Source organism: Nannobrachium achirus, assembly GCF_963921795.1.
Source record: "Nannobrachium achirus genome assembly, chromosome: 8".
NCBI classification, from domain to species: domain Eukaryota; kingdom Metazoa; phylum Chordata; class Actinopteri; order Myctophiformes; family Myctophidae; genus Nannobrachium; species Nannobrachium achirus.
In genome coordinates, this window is record NC_137817.1 from 53,042,862 (window position 1) to 53,056,567 (window position 13,706).

The following is a 13,706-nucleotide window of genomic DNA, read 5'->3' on the forward strand; positions in this document are numbered from 1 at the left end:
AAAATGAGAGAGGCTCTCTATTCAGGAGTGGTAATTTAGCCTCAAACCTTTTGAAAAACGTTTTTGGGACATAAACAATATGACATAAATACTTTTTAAATGCATGGTGTATCACCTTTAACTATTGAAAAATAGCAGATATACAAGCTCACAGGGCGGCACCGAGTGCCACGCTGCAAGCTTGTAGATCTGCTATTTTTGAAAAATCATGACAATGTGTGCAAGTCTTTGAATATTTTGACCTGATTCTATAAATGTCTTCTAAATCCTTCTAAGGTTTTTGAAAAACGCATGTTTCTATGTCTCAAACCTTTTCATGTCAAGGACCCCCAAAATTACATGTATTTGGCCGCGGACCCCCATCTCGAAATATCAAGTATCAGGGACCCCCCCAGAAGCAAATATTTGAGTACAAACATTCACTTTAAAAATACATTATTATAATCAAAGATTTGCACACATTTTCACAACCGTTCAAAAATAGCAGATCTACAAGCTAAATGGCTTAACATTTCCACCTTGCATTCACACAACAGCAGGACTGCGGTTCTGTTGAAAGTTGTGAAAGCTGCAATAGCAGGTTAACTCAGTGGCCGTTTGCCAACTAGGTCACCCAGACTGACTGGCTGTTATTGCTGCCCCAAAAGCTTTGTTTTTGACCGGGCTGCTGAAATCTGAGACGCCACGTCTCTCCAGGACCCTTCCTTCCTTCCTTCCTTCCACCCACCAGGTCTTTTGGGGACAAAAACCTGTGCATGTTATGGATAAGCAGCGCCTGTGTGTGTGCGCGCGCGCGTGTTTGTGCGTGCGCGCGCGTGTGTGTGTGTGTGTCTGTGTGTGTGTGTGTGTGTGTGTGTGTGTGTGTGTGTGTGTGTGTGTGTGTTTGTGTGCATGCATGCGTGCGCGTCTACTTCTATTATTACTAAACCTCTGAGGCCCAAAGAAGGTCCCCACAAGTATACTTAACGTCGTTGTCGGGCGGAAACCTCGTATCTCCAAGTTTCAAGTTTGTACGTTCTTTCGCAAAGCAAAGCCCTGCTTCATCAGACATGGCCGTCGCACAAAAGTAGTGAAAACAGCAGATCTACAAGCACACAACGCCTCGCGGTGCGAGGCGTTGTGTGCTTGTAGATCGGCAGTTTTCACTAAATGCAAAACGAACGGTTTTGGACATACAAGGTTTTCACCCGACAACAACGTTAAGCAATATTACACGAGAGTGTGTTGGTTATCGTGTTTATTGGACCGCCTTTGCAGCCATAGGCAGCCAGGCTGAATATTATTCTATAAAATCGTAAAGGTAAGGTATTTTGATGGCAGGGAACAGACAATAAATCTTATTTGGCAGTAAAAGAGTTAAGGCTCGTTTAAACAAGGGGCAATGTAATTATTCAAAAATGTCACGTCCTTGATGTGAAATATCTGACATACAGGGCTTTATGCGTCACACATGTAAACAAATATTGGCCAGGCCAGTATGGTTCACTTCATCATTGAACCAGGGCACACCCTCGCAATTAAAACAAATCGAACCGTGTTAACATTTTGATGCCGAGTTCAATGGATTGAATCTGGACGTTTCGACATTTTTGAAAAGTTTAATTGCTTTCACAATTTGACACAAAGTCTATCGACCTCTGGATGAGACACCACAAAGAAGGAAAGAAAGAAAGAAAGAAAGAAAGAAAGAAAGAAAGAAAGAGAAAGAAAGAAAGAAAGAAAGAAAGAAAGAAAGAAAGAAAGAAAGAAAGAAAGAAAGAAAAAGTGGTTCCAATGGTTGAGTTACTACAAGAGTTGGAAAAAGTACTACATTTTCAATACTGCTATGAAAAATACTCTTTTACAAGTTAAAGTCCGGAATGAAAAAATTGCTTGAGTAAACGTACAAAAGTATTGGTATCAAAATGTATTTAAAGAACCAAAGGTAGAAAGTACTCATTATGCAGAATGTCCCATTTTACAAGTTTTCAAATGTAAAAATAGCAGATCTACAAGCTCACAATGTGTCGCATCGCAACACATTGTGAGCTTGTAGATCGGCTATTTTCAAATGGCCGGAAATGTATATATAGAGCTGAAGGTACTGTATGCTTTGTGATAATAATCAAAATCTACAAAGTAACTAGTAAATGAATGATCAGATAATTCTAGTGTAGTAAAAGTACAATAATTTCCTCTGAGATGTAGTGGAGTATACGCAAAAGTACTGGAAATCGGAAATACTCCGGTAAAGTAAAATAAATATGTTAAAATTGTACAGTACTGTACTTGAATAAATGTACTTAGTTACTTTCCACCACAGGCCAGATCAGCAGTTTTTCAGCTCTGTGTTATAACAGTTATTAACCTTTCCTATAACTCATACGTTGGTGCATACATTATGCAATGGTCAAGTTTGATATTATCATTTTTTATTACTATTTGAGGCCAAGTTCCCAATGGCTCAACGTGTGATTACTAAGCGAATCACTTAAAGAGGTGGTGCCATAGTTTTGTTCTTTTTCTGGTTTTCATGTGCCTATGAGGTTGACAGTACTTCATTAGACCCCCTGGTGTGGTTGTTATGAGCAATTATGTGTTCCCTTTGTATTTTGTATTTCTTCCTGGAGGCTGACACCTTGTGGGTCAAAAGTGCCGATCCAAAAACAGTGATTAAATGACATCATATAATCATCCCCTCCCCTTTTACCATTCACCCAACACTGTGGGTGTGGCTAACTTCAGCTGGGTGACCACCCACCTGAACAACCAGGCATACTTAAAGGGATATTCCACTTTCAAAAAAACTTTTGGTCATTGTATGGTCTAATCAGGCTTGTATGAACACCCTGAACAGTTTTTAATTTTCTTCATTCAGTATTTAGATATTTGATGTAAATGTTACCAGGCCGTGTTGGGCAAAAGTTTTTTTGAAAGTGGAATATCCCTTTAATGAACAGGTGGGCGTGGCCACATAAAAATACATTTTTTAACTCTTTCTGTACACTCTTTTGGAAAGAATCCTCCTCCTAGTATAATCATAATACCTGATAATCATGTTTTAGGGGGGAAATAAATCATGGCACTAGATCTTCAAGGGACGACTATTACTGTATCACAAGACGGCTATTATGAGAGTTCATTTGACATAGCTGTCATTGAATAATCTCCTGATAACATTCAGAGACAGCCATAATACCCAAGAATATACTGTAAAAGTTATGACACTTTTCTTTCGATGGGCGGGTGTTTGTAGACTGTCCCAAACGCCCTGTTCTTCTACCGTGACTGACGTTTCAAATGGATTCTAATTAGAACTCCTCGCTCACAACACCAGCATTTGGGACGCGCCGTCTCTATCCGTAGCCAAACAAGCACATCAGGTAACTGGCTTAATTAGGTTGTCTTCTTGGTGTGCTAATTGCTAATTAGCCAAATCAGCCGGTATACTGTGGTGCAGGGGGATTTCACATCCAGGTGCCCAAGGCACATTAACGGGCAAGTCAGAATCTCGAGGAACACCGTGTATTCACTGCCGAGAGCAGCCCATGCATTGTGAGTATGCAGAAGAACTGCCATTTTTTGGTAGTTTTGAACATTTTTGAAAAATGCAAATCTGCGCCTATGATGACATGACCAAAATGCAGTAAGGAGGCCAGGCTGAAACTGGTACAAATATTGTTTTTGCAACTACAGGGCAGCGCTCTGGATTCGTCTATACTGCTCAGTGTTCATTTTGTTGACAAAAACTATGTCCCATGACATCATGTTTAGACAATCAAGACAAGAGGCGATCAAGACATTATTGCGACTCGCAGTTACTATCAAAACCTCCACCGGCTGTCTGTCTGTCTGTCTGTCAGTCTGTCACATGTCACACTTTTGCCCTACTCATATCTCCGCCACGGTTGCCCCCATCCATGCCAAACTTTGCACACACACTCCTTGGCTGCCAAACCACAACCTCATTTCTCACATGGCCCTCTTCTAGCGCCACCATGAGGCCGAACTTGCAAAACACATTTGTGGACACTGCTCCTACAGATTTGGCCCTAAAATCACACAAAGCAGTACACAGTATCTCTACAGTCATGTCATCAAAATGCATCTGTCCCATCTAGCGCCACCATCTGGCTGATTTTTTTAAAACACATTTTTGGACACTGCTCCAACAGATTTTGCTGTAAAATCACACAAAGCAGTACACAGTATCTCTACAGTCATGTCATCAAAATGCATCAGTCCCATTAGCGCCACCATCTGGCCGATTTTTTAAAAACACATTTTTGGACACTGCTCCTACAGATTTTTCCCTAAAATCACGCAAAGCGGTACACAGTATCTCTACAGTCAAGTCATCAACATGGATCTGTCCCATTTCCCATATTCCCTCCTGATTAGCTACCATTGCCTTCCAAAGTTTGTGTATGCAACCTGGCGGTCGCTTATCTCCCGATTTAGGGAGTCTTACTGGTTATAGTACTATTCCTAATATAAAGCCATTGAACACTTATTGCACATTAATGAATGGTTGTTTTAAAGATAGGAAAACTATTTGTTACTTGTGTCAATGTCATCTTCATAGATGGAGGTCAGCCACACACTCACAGTCACAACAACTGGCCAATAATAAAATATACCAGTTCTGTTCAGAATTTGTCATCTCACATCTTTCCACAAAATATTAGAAAAGCTATCCACCGCAAATTTTAGGTGGAAAGCTTCCCACCTCAAGTCAGAAAATAAGTGAAGGCCATCATAGTCAGTCACGGTGGAGTCCTATTCACCGTGACTGACTGGTCTAGATCGACCAATCAGTGAACGGGGTGAAGAGCCTATCTGTCTGAAAGTAAAAACAGAGAGATGTGTCGGGACCCGCGGTGGAATGCTCTTCACCGCGAGGAATGACGCATTGTTGTAGTTTTATGACTCAAAAAGACTACACCACGGTGGATAGCTCTTCACCGCGGTACCGACTCTGATAGGGGCTTAAGAGTCCTTACCCGGAGGCGGCGTCCGTACACGGTGACCTGACCGCGGGCCTGCTCCTTCCTCTGCCGCCACTCCACCAGGTTGAGGCCGTTGTCGATGGCCAGCGTGACGTTCCTCTTGCTGACCGCCGGGTTGACGGTGCCGGCCAGCAGGTGGGGCTCCGTGTGCAGGGACACCTCCATGCCGTTGGCCAGCACCAGCCGCAGGGAGCCGTCTAGACCCATGTAGTAGCTGTTCCTCACTTGATCTGAGGAGGAGGAGGAGGAGGAGAATGATTTGATCATTTAGTGTGCTTGCTATATAGCTCAGGGGTGGGCAACTTTGATGATGGAGAGGGCCACTATATTTTTCACACTAACTCCAGAGGGCCACAATGCATATACAGTCAAAAATAGCCGATCTACAAGGTCTAAACGCGCCGCACTGCAACGCGTTTAGAGCTTGTAGATCAGCTATTTTTGCTATTTTTGAATTGGAATCCTGAATAATTTTTGAAAGATTTTAGAATTGGAATCCTGAAAAGTAAAATTGTATTTAATTTCAAATGCATTTATATGTTCTTGTGTTAACTTTATGAACTTAAATACAAATACATTGGACATAAAAAAGACTAGTAGGCCTACTTGTCAGTAAGCTACTAATAATAGACTGAAGTAATTAAAGCGGGTCATGTTTGCATGTTTGGAATTGTAACAGCTGAAATCAATATTATATCAGTATTATATCAGTTCTGATATTAACCTGCAGGCCACATTAAGTGAAGGTGGGGGCTGCATGTGGCCCCCGGGCCGCCAGTTGCCCATGTATGCTATAGCTATAGGCAACAAAAGCAGTGAAAATAGCTGATCTATAAAGTACAATAGCTCAATAGCAGATCGGTTGTATTTTAGTTATTTTTTAGAACCACTTGAATGTGAAAGTGTATCAGTTTTTATAGAAAAAAAATCACACCCAATGTGAAGTGAGCGGTGGTCGTGCTTGCATAACATCTTCAGACTAGGATTTGAGTCTAGGATGTACAGGCTATGCTACACACACACATTTTGCTATGGCAAAACGCTGAGGGAAAAGGCTACAGACATACAACATATGACATCACTAGACAAACATGATGCTACGTACACACATTTTACTATGGCAAAACGCTGAGGAAAAAGGCTACGGACACACGCACAGCCACTTATAGGAGCGTTTTGCACCGCTCAAAAAGTCCTGTGCCCGGGGGGTGTGCACTTGTGCACAATATCTAAGTGATTGAATGTAGGAGTCTCAGAAGTAATGCTGGAGCTTTATGCCCATAATGGGTGTTCCATATCCAGGCCAATCTGTGATGTCAGCACTACGACCTCAGAGTAGCATGCAGACAGACGGTTACCATGGCGGCAAAACTGAGCAGTATCAGTCATGTCAGCATGCAGATAGATGGTCAGACGGACGGACGGACGGACAGACAGACAGACAGACAGACATTCGCTAAATTAAAGGAGTAGTTCACCTCCAAAATGATGATATTTCTATTGATTATTGAGTTCAATAATATTTTGGGTGTTTTGTCGCATTCCTAATATAAAAATGTGATAAGAATAGATTTACCCTCATTGATTCCGAATGGGGAGCCAAATGCATTTGGGTCTCCATCCGGAATCAATGAGGGTAAATTTACTATAATCAATTTTTTGTCTTAGGAAAGCAACAAATACAAAAAAGTATTGATGAACTCAAGTCTCCATGGGGTGAGTAATCAATAGAAAAAAAGTCATTTTGGGGGTGAACTACTCCTTTAATAGTTAGATATTGAACCAATGAAAAGCATCAACAAGCGCTTGTGCCAGAAGAATAACTATATTGGAACACAGGTTATTAGTTTCCAATTTCCCACGAAAAGTAACCATTTTGGACATACAAGGTCTCCGCCCGACAGCGAACGAGATGCAAGTGCTGATGCAGTGCATGGGGGAGGGGGGGGGGGGGGGGGGGGGACTAAATCTAATATTCATCAACGAGACACGGACATAATGTGTTGTAAAATGGCCGCTCAGCAGAAAGGCGAGCACACATCGAGCAGGCAGTATTTAACCGAAACAGGGGGCGATAGCGCCGGGGCACTATGACAACACGGATCGATAGAGAAGAGACGCTTTCTTTTTTCTTTTCACTGCCGCAGCAGCGTCCGCTGAAGTCAGGTTTTACAGCTGGTTCAACGGCCTGGAGCGTACAGGGAGGGGGGGGGGGGGGGGGGGCGAGGGGGGGCAATGAAAGCTGCTCGCCGTGCCCGCGGCGAACAGAGGAGACGGAGGGTGAATCATCACACCGAACGCGTGCGCGGTGCACGCATGCACGCACGCGCTCTCGAGGGATGAGTGTTGAGCCTGTTGTGTGTGTGTGTGTGTGTGTGTGTGTGTGTCACTGTCTCACTGTCCTGAGGTGCCTTCACTGAGTCAGTTCCTGCTTCAGAGAGCAGTGACTGATGTTTCCACCCACCCAGCATCTCTTAAAGACCCTTTTCCACTGCAGCTTTAGCACCACACTACACCACACCACACCGCACCACACCACTCCAAACAGCCCAAAGCAAACTAATTAGGGTCCTGCTTAACCTTCCCTATCAGACTCACCTCACCGCTACTCACCAGTTAAGAGTGGGGTGGCTCAGAGTAGATGACAGAGTACAGCAACTTGCAATGGGCCTACACTACACCACTAAGATACCCGTACCTGGCAAAATACTTAAACGTTAAGGATGTCCATAATTACAACACCATTATTTACCTACTGTATATATTTTTTGCACTGTTTTTTTTTGTCTCTGTTTATTTTTTTTATTTTCTCCTGACCATATCTACTGCATAGTACTGTGTTCTGTCATTCAATGTTATATGAGATACTTCAATGGTTTCCAGTGTAAATTAGCCAAGTGCTTTCCTAGGATCTCCTTTTAGTTGACCTTGTACCAGTGAACTTCAATCAATCAATCAAACACCACACCACAACACATAAAAATATCTACATTTTCCATTACACAAAAGTACCCCTATCAGTAAGAAACAAATTGACCCTTTTAACTGTGATTATAATACAATATAAATGTGTATTACAACTATCCTCATTACTATAATGGATTATAACTGTGATTAATACACACTATCAAGTATTAATGTAATACTATGATAACTATAATACACTATAACAGATTATAACAGTGATTATATAACACAATAGAATCTATTATCATGTATTACAAATATATCCTGGTGGTCTAAATGAAAAGTCAGTGAGTGATCAGGTCATTATGAAGTGTTTGACCCTGTTTGGCCTAGCTTATAGACCTGTGGACTGGATACTTTTTGAGCGGTGGTCACAACGCTCCTATACGTGGCCGTGTGTGTGGGTCTGTCTGTCTGTCTGTCTGCGTGCGTGTCTGTCTGTCTGTCTGTCTGTCTGTAGCCTGCAGTAACCTTTTCTGACCACACATGTTAAGGGAGGGGCGCTGTTGTTCAGGCCAGGCCAGACCAGGCACACACACACACACACACACGCACACACACACACACACACACACACACACACACACACACACACACACACAGGGGGGAAGGGGGGGGGGGGGGGGGGGGGAAACCACCGCTCAGTTCACACGGGTGTGATTTTTTGTACCACGTTTAGTACCACTTTCACAACACTCTATCCAGGTCCTTGCAGTGGAAAACCTGGCACAAGTTGGCGGTGTGGAGTGGTGTGGTGTTGGGCCATGTCAGTGGAAAAGCAGCTTTGTTATACTGTACACATACATCATCCACCACACGCCATGTCCCCCTGTGTCCACTGACTAGGGAGGGGACCATATGAAAATGTCATGTCACGATCATTGTGACCAAAGAAATCGCGATTTACGATATTATCGCGATAATGAAAATATCCCCCAACATCCATTCTCCTGGTGGCGGAACATTTGCCAAAAAGTTGCCGATCTACAAGCTCACAATGCGTCGCAAGGCGCCAAGCTCACAACGAGCTTGTAGATCAGCTACTTTCAGCACGCAACCAAGTGTAAAACCAGGCATTACGAGCTTGTAGATCTGCTGCTTTTGAATTTGAACACTGAAAAGTTACAGTTTTGGAAGTTTCTACCCGACAGAGACGATGAATAATAAAAAAAACAAGCTTCGTAAACAAGAATTCCACAATTTATTACACGGAAACATATCGTTTTTAATAACTGTAAACTTTCTTTCTTTCTGGAAGTCTACAAGCTCACACGCTTGTGTGTGCATCTGCTATTTCCGCAGTTTTTGGAACTTTTTAAAAAACTTGGAAACAATGAAGTCAAATGCGGCATTTATAATTATAACTATCTCAGATAATTGCGACAAGGCCATTATTTTGTAATAACTGTGACAGGCCTAACAGGGGACCAGGCCGGGCATTATTTGGGGTTGAAAATGAACGGCTCATCAAACTGCACACTAATTAGCAGAAGAAAAAGACGGAAAATAACATCCTTGGGGTGCACAATATGCACACGGACCAAAACACTCCATGTGAGCACGAGGTTCTGGGTTAGAATCCGAACCCCGTCTTGTCCAGGGGCGTCACAAGGGGGGGGGAGTGGGACTGAGTTACTAGGGCCCAAGGTGGAGGGGCCCTAGTAACTTTAGCTATTGAAAAATAGCAGATATACAAGCTCACAGCGCGGCACCGAGTGCCGCGCTGCGAGCTTGTAGATCTGCTATTTTTGAAAACTTGTGAAAATGTGTCCCTGGAACTAAATATTTTGAGATGGGGGGGTCTGTGACCAAATACTTGGGGGTCCTTGACAAGAAAAGGTTGTAGTTAATAGTTAACATTCATGGGGGGCCCACAGTGAATCCTTGTACCCAGGGCCCAGAATTTGGTGTGACGCCCCTGATCTTGTCTCTCTCTCTCTTTCTCTCTTTCTCTCTCTGCCCTTTGTCTTTCCACAATGACCTAAAAGGACGTCAAAAATAGCCAACAATAATAAATAAATAAAAGCACACACACGCACACAGTGTGGCTCGCCGGCCCGCGGCCACATGTAAACACGTCGCGACGTTTGCACCTTAGCGTCTTTACACTCCAACGCCGGGAACAAGCGTTCTTTTAAACACGCTCGAAGTTGACAGGACTCCGCACCCATTTGTCGTTTCTTTTCCCCGGCACGACGAGGGAAGGCGCCTGAGGACACACGCGTGTGACAGCGCCGTTGAGGCGAGAGAAATGGGGGGCGGGGGTGGCGAGAGGGGGTTAGAGGCGATGGAGGGTTGACCTTGCAAGCGGCCCGCAGCTCTCTCTCCCCATCATGACAGACGCTCTGGGGGGCCCGGGGGCCGGACGGCCCCAGGCCCTCTCTCTGTCTCTCTCTCTCTCGGAGGGGTTAGGGCCCCTGCCAAGAGCAGTGAGGGGCTGCGGGGGCTTCACACGCGCAGCAAGACGAAGCCGAGAATACTGCTGAATGCTGGAGTTTTTAACGCTAATGTATGCATGCCATTCTGTTAAGGAGGAGGAGGAGGGGGGAGTATTAATCCGTTCAGACCTAGAATTATTGACTGCTTTAACTATTGAAAAATAGCAGATATACAAGCTCACAGCGCGGCACCGAGTGCCGCGCTGCGAGCTTGTAGATCTGCTATTTTTGAAAAAGTCGTGAAAATGTGTGCAAATCTTTGAATATATTTATTTTTTTAAGCAAATCTTTGTAACTCAAATATTTGCTTCTGGGGGGTCCCTGGAACTAAATATTTTGAGATGGGGGTCCGTGGCCAAACACATATCATTTTGGGGGTCCTTCACATGAAAAAGTTTGAGAACCACTGACACAGTAGTCTCTCAATTACAGACTAACTGAGCTCCAGTTAAGTGAAAAGGACCTTTTCTTTGGCGATGGCTATAGCCAGATTGCTGACACAGAAACATATATATATTTTTAAAAACCTTAGAAGGATTCAAAAGACACTTATAGCATCGGAAAAAAAAATCGAATTTTCACGATTTTCTCAAAAAAGATCTACAAGATCGGAGCGCGGCACTCGGTGCCACGCTGTGAGCTTGTATATCTGCTATTTTTCAATAGTTAAAGCATAAAATAATACGCAAAATTGTGGTCTAAAGGGGTTAAAGGAGTACGGAGCTCTGCGCTGCTGCTGCTGCTTCTGTAATCTAATGGAAACGCAACAAAACGGGCGAAGAAGTGGTGCAGCAGGAAACGAATGCCTAGCGGGCTTCGTGCTAGGGTTGGGCAATTAACCGAAAGCATATCTAACCTACGTGAGCAAGATTAAGTAGGTTGTTGGTTATAAATAATATGGGTTTAATCAAATAACGGAGAAGCAGTTTTATTTTTATTTTTTGTCTGTGTGCTTAGTTTTAGCCCCTTTCTCTCCCACATTTAGTGGTTTTTGCCAATAGATATTCCTCCCCAGGCATGTGCACACATAGACATCAAAGGGGGCTTGAGCCCCTGCCCTTTTCTATCTGTCTGTAAAAAGTGCCCTCTCCAGAGCATAAATGCAATTTTTTACTATGGTGAAAGAAATGCAAATTCACTTTTTCCATGCCGTACCTGAAGGAAGCATTCAATAGAATTGCCTTGTCAAAACTCTCCTGAACGTGAATGCAGCATCTTATGTTGAAAGAATTGCCCTCTCTGTGTAGAAATCCTTGCCGTTACGCCACGCGTCGCAGCGCGTTGTGAGCTTGGAGGTCTGCTATTTTTGCCCTTTTGGAAAATTCCAGCCCCTGCCTCTCTAACATTCTCTGCACGTCCCTGTTCCTCCCCACACACATTTCTGTGTTGTCACTGGCGTTGTATCCTACTGACTCACCTGCCAGTGAGGAGCCCCCACTGGGAGGACGTAAAAGCCTTCGTCCTACTCCTCCCGCCAGGGACGTGCTGGGCAAAAGAGTTGTAGAGGCCCTCATTGCGCGAGAGAGAGAGATCTCTCTTTATAGCGCTGCTGCTACTCAAAGATTTGCCATTTCAGATCATGACAAGTGACAAGCCAGTGGGCCAATTACATGAGTTATATTTCGTTGTTGTCGGGTGGAAACCTTGTACGTCCAAAACCGTTTGTTTTGTATTTATCATTTTAAAAATGATTTAAACTAGTTTTCACTACATCACAAAACGGCCTTGTGTGATGAAGCAGGGCTTTACTTTGCGAAAAAAAAATTACAAATTTGAAACTTGGAGATACGAGGTTTCTGCCCGACAGTGGCGATTTACTTTGTTGGCCGCCCAGCCCCCAAAATGGAACGAAGGCCGACATTTTATTTAATTTTTTTTCCTAATGGCCGGCCTGGACCGGCCGGGAGTTGTCCCGCTTTTCCCAATGGCCAGCACGTCCCTGGAGGTGCTGTAGAGTCAGAGCCATTTTGAGAGAGCCATTCCATTTTGGGGGCTGGGCGGCCAACAAAGTAAATCGTCACTGTCAGACAGATACCTCGTAAAATGGTAAATGGTAAATGGTGCATTTATATAGCGCTTTTGATCCAAAGCGCTTTACAGAGATTGTGCATTACATTCACCCATTCACGCACACATTCATACACCGGTGGCAGAGGAAACCATGCAAGGCACCAACCAGCTCACCGGGAGCAATGTGGGGTACAAAGTCTTGCCCAAGGACCCTTCGACATTAACTCAGGGGGAGCCCGGATTCGAACTGGGAACCCTTCGGGAACCCTTCGTGCTCTAATAACGGTTTCTCTACCCCTGAGCTATGCCGCCCCCCTCGTATCTCCAAGTTTCGGTGCGAGGCGTTGTGTGCTTTTAGATCGGCTGTTTTCACTAGTTTAAATCATTTTTAAAATGATAAATACAAAACAAACGGTTTTGGACATACAAGGTTTCCACCCGACAACGACGAAATATAACTCATGTAATTGGCCCACTGGCTTGACACTTGTCATGATCTGAAATGGCAAAGTAGCAGCAGCGCTTTAGAGAGAGATCTCTCTCTATAGCGCAATGAGGGCCTCTACAACTCTTTTTCCCGGGCTGAAGCAGGGGCCCAGCACGTCCCTGAGCACCTCTATGTTTTCTCCACACGGAAACAATGAAAGGATGGAGCGCACACGAAAAAGAAAAAAGGATTTCACCCCATTCTCTACACCTGTACACGCTGTGATGTGACAATAAATAAAGCCAATTCTGACTCTCTAGTAGCGCGTCCTCCTGCCGCTCTATTCACTCAGCGGCGTCTGCGTTCCCGGGTTTGCAAGGGGGACAGATAGACAGATCGAGGCGTACGTACGGCAATCTCTGCACAGCCTGTTGAAGGTCGGCCAACACAAAGGTCTTAAAAAGAGGCAACAAATGGAAACGACCTGCCAAGCCGCCCACGTCAGCGTTGTATTGAGAGATCACCCAGCTCGCAACGGCTCGCAAAGCAGACAATGGTGAATTAATTAACAGTAAGAGCCTCTGGCACGGAGCCTCCTCCTCTCACCAGCAGATGTCCAGCACAAGGTCACATCGCTTGGGGGGGGGGGGGGGGATCAATGTGGATGGGTATAGGAGTGCACTTTGGAATGCAGAGGTGTGGAAAAAAGTGTTTTACTTAAGTAAAAGTATCGTTGTGAGCTTGTAGATCGGCTATTTTCAAATAGCCAAGGTATAAAAATAGGGCTAAAATTTTTGCATTTTTGAGTCTGCATTTTTGAAGGGAAATGCAGACTCATTACTATTACTAGAAGCTGGGCCGCCCTTCGGGCGGCCC

At 44.2% G+C, this 13,706-nt stretch overlaps 1 protein-coding gene across 6 annotated transcripts in view; it reads right to left on the minus strand.

Annotated features, from left to right (window-relative positions):
- Window positions 1-13,706, minus strand: part of tenm4 (teneurin transmembrane protein 4) — a gene marked incomplete at both ends in the record, with an annotated part of 418,773 nt that overhangs the window by 69,156 nt on the left and 335,911 nt on the right. For all 6 annotated transcript variants that reach the window (XM_080731250.1, XM_080731249.1, XM_080731248.1 and 3 more), the window contains one exon: window positions 4,983-5,218. In XM_080731250.1, coding sequence (XP_080587376.1) covers window positions 4,983-5,218 — 236 coding nt within the window. The remainder of the gene's footprint in view (window positions 1-4,982; window positions 5,219-13,706) is intronic.